At 45.4% G+C, this 21,588-nt stretch overlaps 1 protein-coding gene across 1 annotated transcript in view; it reads left to right on the plus strand.

Annotated features, from left to right (window-relative positions):
• The first annotated feature begins 10,359 nt into the window (after positions 1-10,359).
• The window catches only part of DAD1 (defender against cell death 1), a 52,982-nt gene continuing 41,753 nt past the window's right edge, over positions 10,360-21,588 (plus strand). The window contains exon 1 of the mRNA XM_069633883.1: positions 10,360-10,720. Coding sequence (XP_069489984.1) covers positions 10,510-10,720 — 211 coding nt within the window. The 5' untranslated portion in view covers positions 10,360-10,509. The remainder of the gene's footprint in view (positions 10,721-21,588) is intronic.

Below are 21,588 nucleotides of genomic sequence, written 5' to 3' on the forward strand. Positions count from 1 at the left end.
GAGTCAGCCAGATCCCCAAATATTTCATTTTGTGTGTGCACCATTGAAAACCAAAACCAGTCACCATTGATCTAACACAACTCCTCGAGATAGGTAAAGCCTCCGACTTCGACCAGTTTATTTTATATCCCGCCACCACATGGAACCGGTCCAAAATATTCATCAAAGAGCGCAAAGAAACTTCCAAATTCTTCAAAACCAATAAGAGGTCATCCGCATAAAACCAAGTTTCCTGCTCAACCCCATTGAAAGACACACCTTCCAAGGTTAGATCAGTCCGCAGAGCAATCGCAAGTGGTTCAATAGCTAATACAAACAATAAGGGCGAAAGCGGACACCCTTGTCTAGTGCTCCTCCAAAGATTAAAGGTTTCTGATGACAAACCATTTGTCTTAACATTAGCCGTAGGATGAGCATACAAATGTGAGACCCAAGATATGTATTCCTCACCCAGATTCATCGCCTGCAGTACTGTGAACATATATTGCCAATTAACGCGATCAAAAGCTTTTTCAGCATCCAAAGAAAGCACGGCCCCATCATCCTCCAAACTCTGGGCCTGGCTCATGGTCAACAAGAGATTCCGAATGTTGCTGGACGCCCTATGAAGTTTAACAAAACCTGATTGATCCGTGTGAAAAAGTCTTTGAATCACTTCTTCAATGCGTAAAGCAAGCACCTTAGCCAGAATTTTGCTATCAGTATTAATTAAACTGATTGGCCGGTAGCTGGATGGCAAGACACTACCCCTACCATTCTTCAGAAACACAGAGATGGTAGCATGCATGGTAGATTCTGGAAGGGATCCCACCTCCCTCGACGCAACATACATGTCCTTCAAAAGACCTAATGCCGATTCAGGAAGAACCTTATAAAATTCTGCCGGTAGGCCATCAGGCCCAGGTGTTTTCCCAGAATTCAGACTCACTATAGCCACCCTAATTTCATCGACAGTCACCAACCGACTAAACCCCACCAATTCATCATCAGAGATTCTCGGAATATCCAAATTAGCCAAGAATGAAACACCACCACCACCAATACCAATACCAACCTCATCTTGGTACAAGTTTGTATAATAATCCTTGAAAACAGTGTTAATCTCAGATGGATCAAAAGTTATCGTACCATCCAGGCCTTTTACAGAAGTAATGGCACCCTCCGAAATATGTTGCCTCAACCTGTAGGCGAGCCACCTGTCACACTTATCGCCTTTCTCAAAATAAGCACACCTGATTCTGTATAAGTCCTTTTCAGCACTAGTGTCCAAAATATCATTCAGATTTTTCTTCAAACTCCTCAGTTCCACTCTCTTATCAACATCATTTGGATCACGGATCAAATCACTCATCACTGCAGCAATGCGGGCCTCAGTCTCACCCTGCGCCTTTGCCATTCTTTTCCTCCTGCCACAGGATAAGCCCAAATCAATGCCCTTCATAGTACATTTGAAAGCTTCCCAAATTACCTTCTTACTAAGAACCTCATAAGAATTCTCAATCACAAAGCATTCAGCCTCAGTTTTGATTTTCTCTAAAATAGTCTCATCCTGCAAAATAGAAGTATTCATCGTCCATTGAAAAGTCCTACAGCGTGCAAAATTCAAAGATAGGCCCAAGAAAATAGGCGCATGGTCAGTAAGCGCTATACAGCCAATACGACTAGTTAAAAGATTTGTGGTTGCACCCCCAGCAGTAAAGAACATATCAATCCTTGAATAAGTGTTATGAGCCTCAGAATAGAACATATATTCTTTGGAATCCGGGTGATGTAGCCTCCAGCAATCCTTCAAATCAAAATCACCAAGCAGCATCCTAAAAGAGCAAAAAAGTCCATCCCTCCTTTGTATAGCAGAACGGCCAGTGCTATCCATGGACGGGTTATCAACCAAATTGAAGTCCCCACCCATAACGATATTAGCTGAGTTGAAATCAAGTACCATCTGTGACACTCCCCCCAAAAAAGAGCCATTGTCCACCAAGGCAGCATAAACATTACATAGAACATGTTGGACACCCTGTATTCCCACCAGAACAGCTACAGCCCGCCCCTCACGATCACAGCTAGTTTTCAGAATTTTAACAGGAGAATCCTTCCGAAAAAGGATCGCCACCCCCCTGGACTTAGAGGAATAACAGGAAGCAACAACATCACCCAACCATCTTTTACGCAGCACCCCAATGTCCTCCAACAAAAGATGGGTTTCCTGTAAAAAAAAAATAAACATCACATAGCATATCCCTTAAACTGTTCATAATCTTCTGCCTTTTGACAGGATTATTCAGCCCATTAACATTCCAGGAGGAAATCATAAACTGAGAGTTCCCAGCAGCAGGCATGACAGAAAATTCAAGAGGTCTATAAAAACTAAAAGCAAAAAACTCAAACCAAAACAAAAAAGAAACAAACCCAAACCCCCTGCAACAGAATAAGCACGCCAATGTTGAAGAAGCACAGGAGACCAACCCAATGCTCCAGCACTCCTCCCAAAATAAATGGTAATCCACACCCACTAAATCCATTAGCGAATCACAAACCAAACCACAAACACATTTCATGGCCGCCACCCATCCCACTCAGAGAATTCGAAAGAACAGCAAACCCCCACCCCACAAACCCCCCAAATTCTAACATAAAAAGGAACATCAATCGTATACCCCAAAAAGTCAGCCAGATCTTCCATCCATATAGCAATAACAATAGTTGTAAGTATAAGCGCCAAAGAGCAACACAATCAATGAAAATAGCTGCAAATAAAAAGGGGGGGACGTAAGAAAAATAGCCACACATGAGACAGTAAGATAGACATGAATAACAGCGATAAATATCCCAACCCAGTGCAAGGAAAATGTTCTTCCCATCAGAACGATCAAACACTTTACACATTACACCCACCCATATAGATACAATGGATTGCAACTATTTCCATGGAAATCTGTCAGCAGCTAAACCATTCCCAATGTCATAAACCTAGATATTTATAAAAGTTAACCGCCCCAAGCAAATAGGTTCTCTGACAAAGGGAGACCTAGGTTCATTATCACTTTTATATGAACCAAGTCCACCACCACCATCACAGGATACACGCTGTCCACGAGAGCTAGTCACAACAGATTACCTAAATCCATGTATAGAAGATAAAAATCCATGATCACCCACACAGAGGTGAATGATAGATGAACAGTAAACGTTTCGAAGTGTTAAGTTCAGTTCTTGGTAAAATAAGTGAACTGAGCCGCACGTGGATATAGTAGACTTTACTAGGTTGACACAGGAGGTAAGTTTACATGAAGCAAATAGTTTAAGTATATAAGCAGGGAGAGAAATCCACCGGCCCCCTCATCTTCTAAGTTCAGGCCCCAACTGACTTTGTGGAACACACAGGCACAGTTCATCCATAACATTCCACACCAACATTCTGTCAGGGGCTCATACATACAGACCTATCAAGCAGGAGGAAAAGCACAAACATAACACATCTTCCCCCTTTATAAAATCAGGAAAACAACAGAGGAAGAAGCAAAGGGACAATACTATAGAACTCTGGAGAAACGATCCATGAAAGACATCCAACCCAGACCGTACGCTTCACCACCAAAACTTCCATACCAAACAATATGCTCAGAGCAAAGCTGCTTGCTCAACTCCACCAAACCTTAAACTAACTTACAAATAAGCTAAACTCCAACACATACATGCATCCAACTCCGTAGTGGGCCCACAACGGACATCAAACACAGGGAACCAGCCCTCACTCACAAGACCAAACCAAACCAACAACTCGGACACAATACCATCATCATCCATCAGCCCTTAACAAGGTGTGCAAGGACACCATAAGAGGATAAACACCTCCACTTGTATCCACCAACCCAGGACACCAATCCCCACAAGTAGCAACATCGCCATATTTCACGCTCCCAAACAAGCGTGAGTGGGACACACATCCCAAAAATTTCTAGCACAAATGTCGGAACCACTAATCCCAACACAACTCAGCAACACATGTAAGGACCTCAAATCACCGAAATGCACCTAGTGCGAGTACACCAAATCACCGACATGCACCTGGTGCGAAGGATACAAGTTCAACCAAAACTCGTACCTTGAACCGGGACCACGCGTCCCACCAAAACACCATACTCATCAAAATGCACCTAGTGCGAAGGCCACAAATTCTCTGAAACTTGTACCTATTACCGGGACCACACATCCCATCACCCTCATCTCACCAAAATGCACCTAGTGTGAAGGAGACAAATTCAACCAAAACTTTACCGTGTACCAGGACCACACCTCCCACCAAAACATACATTTTATCAGACTGCACTTAGTGCTGGGCCAAAATCCCAACAAAATAACCAAAATACTGATGTCACCACAACACAAACACATCACTCACCACAGATCCCTCACCATACAAGCATAGGTAAATTGAGCGTAGAAGAATGGTAAGCGGGGGTTAAACACTACTACCGAGTCCATATTCTCTACCCTACGAAGTCCTTTATGTTTGATGAACCTGTGAATGTAAGATATGGTTAACCAAAATAAAAATACATAGTACAACTCATTATGTCACATATAAGATACTCACACAGAGGCCGCGGCAAATCAACCTCAACATCACTCACTTTCGAAGCCATTCAACACTGCAAGCCTTAACAACAACTCTGCAAAGAAGTGAGCTAACAGGCCTCACTTGACATATTAAGCCCTTCACGATTTTAATACCACAGTAACACTTTAAACATTTTTTCATAGCAATAGATATCCTCCTCTTTTTTCTTTTTTTTTTTAAACAGAGAAAACCCCCCAATCAGCAGAGCGTCTTTGAAATTGTTGACCATAAAACTCGGCTGATATGGCAGCTAACCAGCACATATCCCATCATTCCTCAAAAGACATGTAGCGCTTTGACCGTGAACAATTTTTTTCAGAACCTCTTCCAACCACGATTGCTGCGCTCTTCTCCTCACGATCTGCATCACATCCATGACTGATGCCAGAAAACCCTGAGTGCCTTCAAGTAAACATCCAGTCAAAAGAACACCATTACCTTTCGGTCCCAAGCATAGTTCCAAAATTGTAATGTCAGCAGGGAAAAGCTTATTATCCGCCATGTATAGTAATTCATTACTTTGGTGGCCATCAGATGAACAGATCCCATGGCAGCGCTCCCTTGTAGTAACATCACGGAAGAAGAAGCCATGCTGCTTTGTCACGTTCCGGCACGCAGCAAGGTTCACTTTCCTTATTTTATTTTCTCATAGCTTGGAAACCACAACAGAACGTTGAAGCTTGCGATGGCACTGCTACGGAGCACAATCGCTAACTCCTCCAGCATTCCACCTGACGTCATCAGTCGTCCTGGGCAGCTGAGGAAGACAGAGCTCAACGCACAAACAAACTCTGCTGGGGACACCCACTCCACAGTTCAGGGCTGCAGCATACTCCCCAGAACAGTGCTCCTTGAAAATGACCTGCTGAACCACAAACTTGATGTTCACAAAAAAACGGAGATGCTATTAGCTGGTAACATTCTTAATGTGATCTCCTGCTGCATGCTGCGTCCCTTTATCATTCCTGTACTGACAGACAGCGGTAGCATGAGCGGCTCTCACACAACACCAGACTGTTATCTCAGGCTCCGGGTAGCTCCCTCCCTGACCTTATTAACCAGCACAGCTCCTTATGACAGCTCCCATAAGGTGCACTTAAGCCCCCAAATGTCTTCATAAAACGCAGTCACTGGCTCGCGTTAGCGAAGGGGCACGCTCACCATATCGCCAGGGGTGGCCGGTGGATGTCTCCTATGGGACACTTCTTCTTTCTGTCCTTTTTGTTGCTCCGTTTTCCTTTTCTTTTCGTTCTGTGTTACTCCTTCCTTCTTTTCTGTTTCTTTGGTGCACGTTCCCAAGATCCTCGTTGCCAATGTTAAGTTCAGTTCTTGGTAAAATAAGTGAACTGAGCCGCACGTGGGTATAGTATACTTTACTAGGTTGACACAGGAGGTAAGTTTACATGAAGCAAATAGTTTAAGTATATAAGCAGGGAGAGAAATCCACTGGCCCCCTCATCTTCTAAGTTCAGGCCCCAACTGACTTTGTGGAACACAAAGGCACAGTTCATCCATAACATTCCACACCAACATTCTGTCAGGGGCTCATACATACAGACCTATCAAGCAGGAGGAAAAGCACAAACATAACACATCTTCCCCCTTTATAAAATGAGGAAAACAACAGAGGAAGAAGCAAAGGGACAATACTATAGAACTCTGGAGAAACGATCCATGAAAGACATCCAACCCAGACCGTACTCTTCACCACCAAAACTTCCATACCAAACAATATGCTCAGAGCAAAGCTGCTTGCTCAACTCCACCAAACCTTAAACTAACTTACAAATAAGCTAAACTCCAACACATACATGCATCCAACTCCGTAGTGGGCCCACAACGGACATCAAACACAGGGAACCAGCCCTCACTCACAAGACCAAACCAAACCAACAACTCGGACACAATACCATCATCATCCATCAGCCCTTAACAAGGTGTGCAAGGACACCATAAGAGGATAAACACCTCCACTTGTATCCACCAACCCAGGACACCAATCCCCACAAGTAGCAACATCGCCATATTTCACGCTCCCAAACAAGCGTGAGTGGGACACACATCCCAAAAATTTCTAGCACAAATGTCGGAACCACTAATCCCAACACAACTCAGCAACACATGTAAGGACCTCAAATCACCGAAATGCACCTAGTGCGAGTACACCAAATCACTGACATGCACCTGGTGCGAAGGATACAAGTTCAACCAAAACTCGTACCTTGAACCGGGACCACGCGTCCCACCAAAACACCCTACTCATCAAAATGCACCTAGTGCGAAGGCCACAAATTCTCTGAAACTTGTACCTATTACCGGGACCACACATCCCATCACCCTCATCTCACCAAAATGCACCTAGTGTGAAGGAGACAAATTCAACCAAAACTTTACCGTGTACCAGGACCACACCTCCCACCAAAACATACATTTTATCAGACTGCACTTAGTGCTGGGCCAAAATCCCAACAAAATAACCAAAATACTGATGTCACCACAACACAAACACATCACTCACCACAGATCCCTCACCATACAAGCATAGGTAAATTGAGCGTAGAAGAATGGTAAGCGGGAGTTAAACACTACTACCGAGTCCATATTCTCTACCCTACGAAGTCCTTTATGTTTGATGAACCTGTGAATGTAAGATATGGTTAACCAAAATAAAAATACATAGTACAACTCATTATGTCACACATAAGATACTCACACAGAGGCCGCGGCAAATCAACCTCAACATCACTCACTTTCGAAGCCATTCAACACTGCAAGCCTTAACAACAACTCTGCAAAGAAGTGAGCCAACAGGCCTCACTTGACATATTAAGCCCTTCACGATTTTAATACCACAGTAACACTTTAAACATTTTTTCATAGCAATAGATATCCTCCTCTTTTTTCTTTTTTTTTTTAAACAGAGAAAACCCCCCAATCAGCAGAGCGTCTTTGAAATTGTTGACCATAAAACTCGGCTGATATGGCAGCTAACCAGCACATATCCCATCATTCCTCAAAAGACATGTAGCGCTTTGACCGTGAACAATTTTTTTCAGAACCTCTTCCAACCACGATTGCTGCGCTCTTCTCCTCACGATCTGCATCACATCCATGACTGATGCCAGAAAACCCTGAGTGCCTTCAAGTAAACATCCAGTCAAAAGAACACCATTACCTTTCGGTCCCAAGCATAGTTCCAAAATTGTAATGTCAGCAGGGAAAAGCTTATTATCCGCCATGTATAGTAATTCATTACTTTGGTGGCCATCAGATGAACAGATCCCATGGCAGCGCTCCCTTGTAGTAACATCACGGAAGAAGAAGCCATGCTGCTTTGTCACGTTCCGGCACGCAGCAAGGTTCACTTTCCTTATTTTATTTTCTCATAGCTTGGAAACCACAACAGAACGTTGAAGCTTGCGATGGCACTGCTACGGAGCACAATCGCTAACTCCTCCAGCATTCCACCTGACGTCATCAGTCGTCCTGGGCAGCTGAGGAAGACAGAGCTCAACGCACAAACAAACTCTGCTGGGGACACCCACTCCACAGTTCAGGGCTGCAGCATACTCCCCAGAACAGTGCTCCTTGAAAATGACCTGCTGAACCACAAACTTGATGTTCACAAAAAAACGGAGCTGCTATTAGCTGGTAACATTCTTAATGTGATCTCCTGCTGCATGCTGCGTCCCTTTATCATTCCTGTACTGACAGACACCGGTAGCATGAGCGGCTCTCACACAACACCAGACTGTTATCTCAGGCTCCGGTAGCTCCCTCCCTGACCTTATTAACCAGCACAGCTCCTTATGACAGCTCCCATAAGGTGCACTTAAGCCCCCAAATGTCTTCATAAAACGCAGTCACTGGCTCGCGTTAGCGAAGGGGCACGCTCACCATATCGCCAGGGGTGGCCGGTGGATGTCTCCTATGGGACACTTCTTCTTTCTGTCCTTTTTGTTGCTCCGTTTTCCTTTTCTTTTCGTTCTGTGTTACTCCTTCCTTCTTTTCTGTTTCTTTGGTGCACGTTCCCAAGATCCTCGTTGCCAATGTTAAGTTCAGTTCTTGGTAAAATAAGTGAACTGAGCCGCACGTGGGTATAGTATACTTTACTAGGCTGACACAGGAGGTAAGTTTACATGAAGCAAATAGTTTAAGTATATAAGCAGGGAGAGAAATCCACCGGTCCCCTCATCTTCTAAGTTCAGGCCCCAACTGACTTTGTGGAAGACAAAGGCACAGTTCATCCATAACATTCCACACCAACATTCTGTCAGGGGCTCATACATACAAACCTATCAAGCAGGAGGAAAAGCACAAACATAACACGAAGGCACCAAAAAAAGGTTTAAAACATTGCTCATCATAAATGGCCAGCATTGTGGTAACGTTGCAATATACATAGGTGGCTGGTCACATGAATTCCAAGCATCAAAAGCAGCACCGACACTGAAAAGGGCGCCATCAGTTCATATTGAAAAGTTCCTGAATCAGGCAGACCATAAGATGCCAATGGTGAAGGTGAGAGAAATGAGGTGCCAGTTCATGTTCATGCGGGCGCAATCCACTCATTGGGAGATGGTGCAGCGTCTTGCCTTGGGCGGAGATTAGGTTTGCATGCCCAGCATGAAATCGGGACAATGGAAGAGTGGGCATTCACTCCCCTCATCTCCCTCTCCGGCGTCCGCACTGTCCGGGTATTTCAAGTGACTGTTGCGCTCGGATGTCGTTATCTCCTGACTCGCGCTGCTGCGAGAATGAAGGTGCAGGCACTGTGGTGGCTTGTTGCTGCCTTGTCGCCAGTGTGGTGATACACTTTTCCCGGACTCTGGTGCTGTCGGGGAGGTCGGGGCATGCGGCAGGCATAACTCGTTCACCACACAAAATACAGGACTTGCTCACACGGTCCGAAATGAATCTTTCTTTCCGGCCGCTCTTTATTCCCCACCCGTGTCACGTGTTTCAGGTCTCCCCTCACTCAAGTGATGGGGCCCAGTCTGGTGACTCCAGTTTGATTGCATTATTTAATTGCCTTTTATAATTATACAAAGCCAATTGTTGTAATGTGCACGGGCTCGTGCAGGGACACTCGTGGAATGTTATGATTGTTCGGAAGAGAAGATTCCACGGTGGATTTACATCACCAATATTGGCTCAGAAATACACTTTGACTCTAATTTCGTTAAAAGCAGGTTTTATTCATACACGAATGAATAGCTGTCAATGTCAAACGCACATTTTGCACATTTTCTACAGCCTGCTCCTCCATTGGAAAAGCTGGAGATTCTGCAGTTTCTATTCCACCATCATGGCGTCCATGGCTCCCTCACTTTGTGCTGTAATCAGGTATAGCATGTTGGCCCTCTCACTTTATCAGAAGTCTCTGTCCTGCCCATTCACAAAAGCCACGTCTCTCATCCAGCAGCTGAAAGTGAGGACAGACTACATTTCCGTTCTACGATTATGTGTCTCACGAAGCATCTAGCAAGGCAATGCTTTTCGTACCAGTTTAAACGAAAAACTTAGGAAACACATATATATGTCCTGCATTAAGTGTGTGCATTTTACAAGTTAGAATTAATTAAATATACATCGTAGTTCACGAATTAGTTTAATCAATGTCTTAATTCAAATGGATGTTTACTGATTTTTATAATTTCCGTGATAGCGAATGAAAATAATTTCTTTTAGTCTTAATGCTGGTTCGTATTTAACATCAGTTTTGTAATACGAGTAACATGTTTGCTGTACGAGATGGCCGCTTTCTTTGACAGACGTGGAAAATCACTTCCTGCTTGAGCTTTTGCGCTTGCGTGAAGCCTTTCAAGTTGCCTTCGCCGCGTCAGCTCTCCTGCTGCAGCTGTGTGCCTGTAGTGCTTGGTATAGCCATGTCTACTTCTGTGCTGTCAGTGGTTTCTCGCTTTTTGGATGAGTACCTGAGCACCACCCCGCAGCGGCTGAAGTTGCTGGACGCCTTCTTGCTTTACATCTTGCTGAGCGGTGGCATGCAGTTCATATACTGCTTGCTGGTTGGAACCTTCCCTTTCAACTCCTTCCTGTCCGGTTTCAGTTCCTGTGTGGGGTCCTTCATCCTTGGAGGTGAGTCTCGAGCTTCGCCACCAATCAATGACACCACTTACAGCAGTAACTTATTTATCCATACCACACCTTTGCATGGACATCCAATATCCCATCATCAGCCCATGGTAGCGTAGATGTTGCTTTGTCGCGCCCACCATCATTGCCATATAAAGTTTGCTATTTTTGTTACTTACCAGTAATGTGATCTCATCAGTTTGAGTCATCAACTTCAATTGCTCAGAGCACATTAGGAATTTATAGAGAAAACGTGCACCGTCGTTCCTCACAGGATCAAAATGTAAAGCTAGTGCTGTCAGTATTTGCAGACCAAGCATCATGCTGCCATCGTTGAATCCGAATCCTTGCCCACCCGAAGACAAATAAGTCAGAAAGGCAGTGCTTTAATGCATCCAAATACCTGTTTGCTTTAATATTTGTTTTTAACTGAGACGTTTCATAAAGTGGACCATTTGTGGATCACATTTGGTTGCGGTCATGAGGTTGTCAGTTGTGACAACTAATGGATGGATCAGATGTGTAATTGCGATTGTTTGTTTTAATATTTGTAATGCGTGCCAGGCCCGGAGGTATCAGGCCGCAATAAGCATCAAGAAGGTTATTCAGCTTAAGTTACAATGCTGTACAGGAACATACATGTATACAAGTAGTAAGTAGGCCAGTATGTACAGGAAAGCAGGCAAGGAGGTGTCCTCCAGCAAATGTCCAGGGCGGATCTACCAGATGCATGGATGGCTGATTCTTAGCCCAATTGCACAGGGGGTCTCACTGCAGGTCCAAATGCTATAGATTGAACGTGGACAGCAGTGGCAGATTTAAGACAAAGGGCCCGTGGGCAGCACCTAACAAAGGGCCCAAGGTGGGCGGTTCATGGAGGCGTTTGTAAGAGGCAGGGCTTAGGGTGGGCGGAATTAATTGTGGTCACGAGTGCACAATGGCAAACTTTAGGGACAAAAGCTATTTTTTTTATAAAGTTATCTTTATTACAGTTACCTAGGGGTTTGACTAACTGGAAGCAGCTGGGCCTCAACACTTTAGGCTTTGTTACCAATGTTAATATTGGAGGATCAAGCCTGAAGCTAATGTTGGAGGACCCCAAAGACTCCTTTAAAACTCACATCTAAAAAACTTCTTAGTATATCTACTGTCATTAATCTTTGCCCATGGAACAGGCAGTGTAGTGCACTGTTATGGCTTGGCAACTTTGCAGTGATAGGAGGTAACCTTATTATTGTTATAGAAGGCCCTCACTCCTTTTCTTTATTAGTGGCATGTTCAGCCCCCATCCAGGCCATAGACGGAAGACTGATGTCAGTGGGGTACCTTCTGCAGACAAATCTTCACTCAAAACCGGAGAGCACTCCTCCGCAGAGAGGGCATGGCACAAGATTGTATTTGGGTCCCTTTTAGTAAATATATCCAGCTTCCTACAAATCTACCCCTGCCTTTTGCAAGATAACATCTGGTGGCAGCTCCCTAAATTCACAGTGTTAACGAAAAACCACTTTCATTAACAATGTATGTTCCTTCTGATCTCTTGTGAAGCAGTACAGGATTCCTAATGGGTAAACTTCATTACACCATATCTTGCTATTCCTCGTCACAGACTGCCCTGACAATGCGAGGGTGAGCCTTCAACCCAGAGAGAGACATGATATACATTAAAAAACGAGCATTGCCAATGGCACCAGTTTGGGCGTTCATGTAGGTATGGGAAAGGCACTTGCCAGGCACTGCACTGTCGTAGTGTTATTAACTGGCCAGATGGTAGCAGGTGCAAAATGATCCTGAGTACCTGAGCATCTAATACCAGTGTCTGGCAAATGCCAAATACATATACACACGCCAAAACAGTTGGCTTTGCCAATGCTTGTTTTTAACTGGACTTCAGTCAAGAACACATAGTATTTTTATAAATCGAGTGTCTGTGTGCTAACCTGGTTTAGACATTTTTATTACACCAGTAGTGTCTACTGGCTGATTGATCCAATCACGTCACTAACTCTCATAAAACAAGCTTTGAAAAATACAAGCAGACACTTCCAGTGAAATGTTTGATGGTGGTAAGGCTTAAAGTGAGCTGAAGGAGTTCCCACAAGGAGGTGTTTTGAACTGGGTGGGAACGGCCAAAGGGATCAGCATGCTCATGGGTAGTCAATGGGTGGACAAATAATCAAACACCTTCAAGCTTTGTGTCCCTCCTCATTTACCATTTCTCCCTATCTGTACTACCATGCAATAGATTAGGCTTATAGGTGGTAGCCCAAAAAAAGGAAAACGTGTCTTACCCGACACAAGACACCGTCAGTTGTATGTTTATATTTGTACATGTGTTAAGACGGATTTCTGAACTCTGTCCTGGCGGCGCAGAAGTTCAGAAGGCCAACCTAATTACTTGGAACAGGGTAACCTCTGGACAAGCCAGACCAATCAGGGTAGCGATCGCGGCGGTCAAGGCTAGGTCTCAAGAGGGGTGAGGGTGACTGAAAGCCCGCAATGAGCACTAAGCAAGGACACTTACAAACTACTCCAAACAGGTGTTATATTAAAAATATATACACATTTATTCCAAGGCCTTTAAAACAATGACCGTAGCGAGAAATCACAATACAACTCTAGTAAACCAACACATACCATACCAATACAATATATATACAAATACAAACAAGTCTCAAGCGTTAGATGCACGAAATGTGTAGTCCACCTAAAAGGGAAGGAAAACAGGCAGTGCAAAATAATGCTTAGACCCAGTCCGCCTTCAGAGGCACCTAACTAAAAGGAAGTCCGAGCCCTCCGAAGAGTGGAGCCTTGTGCTCAAAAGTACCTGCACACGCTGGTGCCAACGGGCAAAAGGGGGAGTCTCTTCGAGGGAATCCGGCAGTTCAGTTTAGTGCACAAATGAAGAACAGAGTTCCGCGACTCAAGCGCAGCCTCCACTGTGGGCAGAAGCAGAGCGCGAGTATGGAAAGGCGTGCTGTTTTGACACAGCGGGGAAAAGCTATGGGCTCCTGCAGGAGGGCGACCAGTTCCTAGCTATGCTACTCACCGGTCCCCGATGCAAGCAGACCCAGGCTTCTCCGCATCAGTTTCAGTCGCTGGCAGGTTCAGGAGATCAGGGGACGTCTCGTCGTCGTGTTGATTCTGCAGCAGCAGAGTTGAGTAAAAGACGTCCCAAACGAAGTGAACCCGCACAGTTTGTTACCACAGCAGGGCAACCGAGCGGCCGTGTGTATCTGAGCCAAATGTACACTACTCACTTCAGACCTGGGAACGCCAAGTGTACGAATCGTGTGAGAGTGACAAGGACTCGGAATACTACACAACCTGGCGGCGGTTACAGAGCAATACTCCTGTGTAGGCTGGTCAGTCTGCTGGATGGCCCAGAGACGCTTCCGAAGGCTTACTAGCAGGAGATGGTGAAGATGCCGAGAATAGCTGTCCCCGCTATTCCAAGGGTCGAAGTACCAGTACAGGCCTTCTGGTTCGATCTAAGGTGAAAAGGGTTTCACAAGGCGACAGCAGTGCAGAGGAGCAGTCCTTCAGCGGGTCACCAGCGATTCCTCGGTTCAGCCTCTTGGTTGCAGGATACTTGGCTCCTGTATTCCTTCGTTCGTGAGAACTCAGGAGATCGACATGGTAGTGGTGTTTCCAGCCCCCTCTTATCCACGGTTCCCTTCGCGCCAAAACGGAGGGGACCCAATGGGAGATCCGCTCATCAACACTCACACCATACGTGGACCTATCACGGACCACGGTGGTCCCAGGCATTCACACCACCCTATACTCTCTGGCACCCAGGATGTGTATTGGGACCAGACATCCCAGCCCACATCCTGGAGGCACACACAAGGCATGTAGAAGCCCGCGAAAGCATCCGTGTTTCGCGGGAAAGTACATGCCCAAATAAGGAAGGCCCCGGGTCGGCTCGACCTGGGGAAGGCGAAGGGAGCAAGACGGTCAGCGGCAGGACAAAGGAGCCTCGTGGTCTGGCCATTTTGGGAGCCAGGCCACCATTTTGGGCTAAGCGCGAGAAACGCGCTTAAAACGCCAAAAGGAGCTCAAAACACAAGAAACGATCGCTGCCACCATTCCTGTCCGTGAATCACTTGCACCGATCAGTTACAATCCTAAAAGAGTATCTAGGGCCTGTAGAAGGCTAGAGACCCAAGAGAGCAGTAACTTAGCTTACAGTGCCCTCTTGTGTCATGTTGCACGAAAGCCGCAACATGATAAAAGAAACTACGGAAAACAGCGTTTCCCGGTACTGACTGTCTTAAGGGCATGTCAGTTTCCCCGTAAGAATGGAGCGAATTCCCAGAGGAGTGCGGCAGAAGGCTGCACTTTTCTGGCAAAGTCGAGAACAAGGTGAAAAACAACAGCAAAAAGTTTAGGGGTTGCCACATGGAAGGAAAATTACCTACAATTACGAAATCTTTCCTAACAACATGTGCAGGAAATCTGCCCAAAACGTATTGCTGAAACTGCATACATTGCTCAGTCAGTGCTATAGGCACGGCCCGGCCCAACACACGTGGGGCCCCAGGCGAGTCGGCTGCTGTCTGTGCAAATAAATGGGAAGGAAGGGGAGGGGGGACCCGCTCGCTGTTTGTATCCCTGGCGACCGCAAAATCCACCCCTGGTGGACAGTGACATTTTGGGTTGATGCTCTAATTACTTACTGGTAATCTTCATTACTCCTAGTCCTACTCTTCCTCGTCACTGTACTTACCTCATGAGGCCCCTGCCTCCGACACAGGACCTTCCTTTATTCCCTATAACTCCTCCCCCATTACCCTGTCACTCAGTTTCATATTACCAAGGCAGAGCATGGGATCCTCCCCGCAGGGAGGGTGAGGAGGGTTGTCAGTACGGTGATGAGGAAGTGTAGGAGTAATGAAGATTACTGTTAAGTAATCAGAGCATTACCCCCACGTCCACTCTTCCTCGTCCCAGTACTTACCTCATGAGGCATACCAAAGCGGCAATGGGCAAAAGGACCCAAAGAGACACAGGGCCAAAAACAGTGCAGCAAAACACACCCCTTTTAAATACTCCAAATTCACATCCCCACAGACAAAACTCCGGAGTGGGAGACATTTAACCTATTGTGGTTGATGAAAGTGCTTTGATCAGCCCAGGTGGCAGCCCTACATATCTCCTGCAGAGAAACCCCCCTTGCATCGGCCCAGGAAGTCACCAAACCCCTGGAGGACCTCCCTGAACGTGCAGGCACAGGTAGGCCAGAAGCCACATAGGCCATGGAGACCACAACATGGATCCACCGGCTAATGGAAACCACAGATGCCTTACCCAGCCCCAGCTGGGCCAAAAGTAATCTGAAGACTATCAGATTGGCGGAAAGGAGTAGTCCTAGCCAAATACTCCAACACTGCCCGCCGGACATCAATGTTATGCCAAGCCACCTCCTCAGGCGTTTGCGGATCTTGAAAGAAGTCAGGGAGGACCCTGACCCCCTGCATCAGCCAAAGAGTAACAAGAGACCGAAGACTCAGTGCCAGAAGATGAAGAAGACTGATGCCTGTGCTTGTGTCCATGAGCGTGTGCACACCCCTTTCTGTGATGTTTAAGCAGCCTCTTCAACTCCTGCCTGGACAGGGAAAAAAGCTTAGCCTTCTTTCTCTTTCTGCATACATCAGGATAAGAGGAAGAAGAAGACTGGACCAGATGCCTTCTTTTTGTGGAATGTTTACCCATGGTGTGTTCTCAGAACACTGGTGACCAAAGGATGCTCAGTCTCTCAATACTGAATCAAGTCTGCACATAAAATAAAACGTCAACCAGCCGTTATGCTAAATAGAGGCCAAAAACGCAAAACCACCAATAGGAACAACATCAATTCCTATGGTAACCTCTCTCACAGCACCAGAGGCGGATTCCACCCGTCTCCAGAGCAACGTAGACAATATCAACACGAGCCGTAAAGCCACTGGAGAAAGAAAAGGCGTTAGGAGGAGGAAGCATTTGAAAAGCGTTGGTAGACTCATGCTCCACCCGCCGGGCCCCCAAACATCCTTATCTGCAGCTGGGCCCTCCAGGACCCGGGCCGTAATGCTGTGCACTGGCCATAGCCCCGCGGAAGCCAGGCGAGGCAATCCAACTCAACCGGGTCTCGAGCCCCGCAGGGAAACCAGGAGTATAGCCAACATGAGGGAGCCGAAGGCCCCGCCACACACCCCCATCGGGGGCCAGCAATCGTTGCTCCCCAGCGCCCCGCGTTGGGTAAAAAAAAAAAGCCCACAATTAAATTGAGTGACAGGGTTTGGGGGGTGGTTTGGAATAAAATAGGGTCCTGTGTTGGAGGCAGGGGCCTCATGAGCTAAGTACTGGGACGAGGAAGAGTGGACGTGGGGTAATTTGGTACAAGTATGCACTGTGCACACGGGTGCTTGTTTTCTTGGCAATAAATGGTGTTTGGAAGCGCACCTGCATACAAGGTCTGTGTGTTTCACAGGAAACGAAATAAGGATTTGTTGAGCGGGAGCTCACAGCAGCTCCTAGGTATCCAGCATGTTCCAGTAAGCAGGATCTTCTACTTTGAAGGACATCTATATTATGTTGCCCGTTATATATGGCCATTATGCTTTACATTTCTCCTAAGATATGTGGCAATGCTCCATTAAGACTGTCAATCCTGCTTGGGTAATGTCACATAGGGAGGCTCATGTGGCACTAATTGACCTGGAGAGTCAAAGTAGCTGTTCGTGTCAAGGTAACCAGACTCTTCTAGGCTACAAGCAGAAGCTAAATAGCTCCCAGTAGTTTCGAGCCTGGAATCGTCATGGCTTCATCAATCTGTTAAAAGTTGGCACACTTCATAAGTACTGGGATGAGCAAGAGGGATGAGGAGATAATGAAAAGATTGTGTTGTTTAATCCTTATTACTCAGTCCTTAACTTTCTCGTCGGAGTAGACTTGTCTTACTCTCCCATCATATAGAAGGCTCCATGGGCCAGCTGTCGGAAAGTAACTGGGGGGATTGTGAGATGCTGGGGGTATTACCCCCTCCAGAGGGGTATGGGATGGGACAACAAACAGCTATGAGTAGGTCCTGTAATGAGGCTGGAGCTTCATATGTAAGTACTGTGACGGGAAGAGTAGAACTAGGAGTAAGGAAGAATATTGGCATGTCATTTTTTAGCATCCTTTTTCAACCTCTTAATCATTTATTGGTTGCCTACCATGCATTTACCAAAGCACAGCCAGCATGTATGCAGGTGATTTAAATAGTGCAAGCCTAGATAGAAAGCAATAAAATGCTGTACAGCAAAGGGAGTGCAACATGGGGCAGTGGTGGGGAGGGGTTTTTTGGAGAGGATTTCCTTGATGGTCTACGGTTCACATTTTTCAGTGAAGTGTTCCTCGAAGAACAGTCTTCAGTTACTTCCTGAATCTCACGAACGAAGGAAGCAAGCCTTATATTACCAAGAAGGTTTTTTCCAGCGCAGGGAAGCATAGCGGGAGAATGCTTGTTTTCTGATCTTGTCATTGCACTTCTTGGATTCCAGTCTGGTGATTTCTTGGCTCATGTTGTTGTGCTGACCTCCTTAGGTTTTCTTTTCATCTTAATATGATGGTATAAGCACAGCTATGACACGGGTAAATGTATCTAAAACATGTGAGAACATTCATATACATAATCGATACAAATAAGTCATACTGTAGAAATTCATAAACCTAAAAACATGACTTCTGTTAAAACTCTATTGGAATATCCTTATTATTTACACTTCAGAGTTCTGTGACGATGTAAGCAAAATTCTCTCGGTATTGACTGTCTGCAAAATGTATTGTTTAATCATCTGTGCACCTGCAGAAATGATGGCCATTTACTAGGGTTCTAATGCCTCTGGATTTAATTCTAGGAATCGACAGCAGGATTTCGGGATTGCAAAATACTGTAATGGGGCAGAGAAACAATATGTGAATAACAGATTAAATATGATAAGGTCACTTGAGCAGAGCTGACTGGTATTTCATCAAGAGATAATCACTTCTAAATCTTGAGTGTAAGAGCATATCAATCATGCCCTGAAAAAAGTTCCATTTGCTTTGTTCACTGCTGTCTGCTACCGTCATTTAGGGTGTCGGGGCTTATACCCACATCCCCCAGTCATATCCATAGTAAATTCACATAGATATACTAATGTGGTTTTTGTTGTATTGCAGACGCCATAATCTCACTCAGCAGGACCCTATGCTTGCTACCAACATGTCTAAACCAAATTCAGAACCGCGAGTGATCTGACTTTAGTGCAGTAATATCCTTGATACTTCTAATTTCTCATTCCAAAAGGCCAGAGGTGATATGATATGGCATTTATAACAGGCCTATTCACAAGTGTTTCAGTTAGGTGTGACTTAAGATGCTGATATTAGACATCTGAAACACCCGTTTTCAGCTTTGAGCAAGGCTGTAAAATTGCCTAATTCCCCAGACCTTTTCCCGGCCATAGGTTGCCTTTAATATAGCATTACCAGAAGTAAACCTCAAGGGCATTGCTGATTGTTGTTCCTCTAGGTGCCAAAAGAGGCTCAGAAATTAGTGAGGCCTTCGGGGTGTACAGATATTGCATGGTCAGTATGCAGGACCAAAGGCTAATTTGCAGAGAAACGCTCTCCCAATTATAAGACTTCTAAAGCTTATCCACTAAAACACATTACCTGGTGCCTTATGGCCACCCATTTTCATAATTTTAAGTTGGATATTTACGACCACATCCAACTCGCATCAAATAAATCAAAAGCATTCAACTGTCACTTCAGTATCTTGGTAGTGGCCATCAGTACTTTGTCAACTGCGTAAGGGTAAGCCAAGGTTCATTGCCCATCATGAGCACGCCCACTCATATTGCAATTCGTTGATTCACAACCTGTAAATAAAAAGACCAAAATGGAGGGGCCAATAGGCATCTCTGCCAGATGCCTTTGTTAATAACAAAAGGTTTGATCATTTTCCATGTGCTCCCAAGCCTAACTGATGCACTGTTGGAGGTACGGAGCAATTAGATAGGTTATATAAGCTCTTGCCCTTTAAAACAAACCATAATTTCTATGTGTTGGCCGAGTCAAAAACTGCCTTCAGGTCAACATGGATAACAAAGATTAGTGTGACATTCTTCTTTGCAGCATATTTATCCATAAATGCATTGATAAAGGGTACCTTGCCTCATAAACCAACCCTGAATATCAGATTAAAAAACTTGGTTTTGACTAGGTTCTCTGATTCGGTAGGGAGAACTAAGGCGTCAAGGAGTGGGAGTGGCTGAAAATTCTCTAATTTAGTTATGTCATATTTCTCAAATATTGGAATGATTGGAGCAAAGCGCCAGGAAGCGGGGACTTGGCCCTGTGACAAAACGCCCTAAAAAACATTCAGGACAAATGGGGCCCATATTTTCAACCTTTTTCCACTTCTATCTGCAACCCTGGACAATATATCCTATTGCAAATGACTGACGCCTGTATGTGTTAATCCATCTGTCTGAGTGCAACCTCAGACACCCTTTAGGTAGATTTTCCTTAAGCCATGTAGTCCGGGTCTTTTAGATATTCATACCCGACTTGGTAGTACCTGTGATTTGCTGATGCTGTCCAGGCTCTTTGAGTGGTGGTGTGGTAGAGCAACCCAAGGCTGACTCTCAGAATGTAGAGTTGGGTGGTTAACTGTTACAATACAAACACTACCCGGGAGGGCCTAGTGATTTTGAGGAAATCACTAGTACCCCCTTCCAAGTCAGGAAGACCTGCCTAAGGACTCTGATCACAGTGCTTGTGGAAAAACTCCCGAACAATGTGCCTGATGTTGCACTCTGGCAGATCAGTCATCAGCCCTCTAAGGTGTGAAAGGAGGCTAAGCGAAAAAACCTAAAGCCACTAGCAAAAAGAAAGGCTTCACCTCCTGTAGCTGAACCAGTGCCTCAGCCAGCACTTACAGCAGGATTTATTCCTTTGGTGAGAGGGGGGGGGGGCTGTGGACCCTGGTGTGGGGGGGTCACACCAAGCAAGAAATCTGACATGGCCAGAACGAGTGTCCTACCCTGGAAGGCCTGAGAAAACATTCTGGTTCCCAGTCTAAAGAGTTAGCCCGTCGGAATAGCAAAATCTGCAGAGGATGGTTTCCTTTACAGTGAACCTGCTACCCACCACCCAGGGACCCTCCCTACTCCAATTAGTCCATAATGTGCTGCTGGCTGAGTGCCTCAGAATGGAGAAAAACAATGATGCTTCACTTTTAATAGCTCAAGATAGGTGTTGGGATAGAGGGCTAATTGAAATCTTGTCATGCCTGTCAAAACGTCAGGTGTGCTTTTTTTAATTTATTTATTTTTTTTTTTTTTGTTTCTGCTTCACTTCTTCACCAATATATGGCTGCCTATGGTGGAATCTTTTTACTGAATGGGCCCTTTTTGTCCCCACTCTATTTCATAAACTGGTGGTGGTCTTTGCCTTGAAGACCTGAAGGGTCATATGACTACTCCATGTCCCTCTTGGTGCATGTGAGAGTTGATGGCCATCTTTGGCTGCTAGATGTCTGTATCGTAAGACCGCAGGGTGCAGTCGGCCTGATCCAGTTCTGACTAGCCTATGCAGATGCCTCTCTGGGATAGTGTGGATTCACCTCTTGTGTGTGAGCCCTTCCTTTAAAGTACAAGTGCATTTGCATGAATGGTCTGTCATTAACCACGCCTTTGTTTAAATGGTACTTGGTTTGTAATTGGGTGTTGGTTTCTCTCACTGCCTCCCAAGAGGGATAAAAGCAGGTCCACTTACTCTCTAACTTAGTCAACTACTGGAACTCCACCTGTATCCCTGGAAGGGCTACTGCTCGAGGAAGTACCAAAGCTCTG

This window comes from Ambystoma mexicanum, chromosome 13 (assembly GCF_040938575.1).
Source record: "Ambystoma mexicanum isolate Mex_15411 chromosome 13, UKY_AmexF1_1, whole genome shotgun sequence".
Lineage (NCBI taxonomy): Eukaryota > Metazoa > Chordata > Amphibia > Caudata > Ambystomatidae > Ambystoma > Ambystoma mexicanum.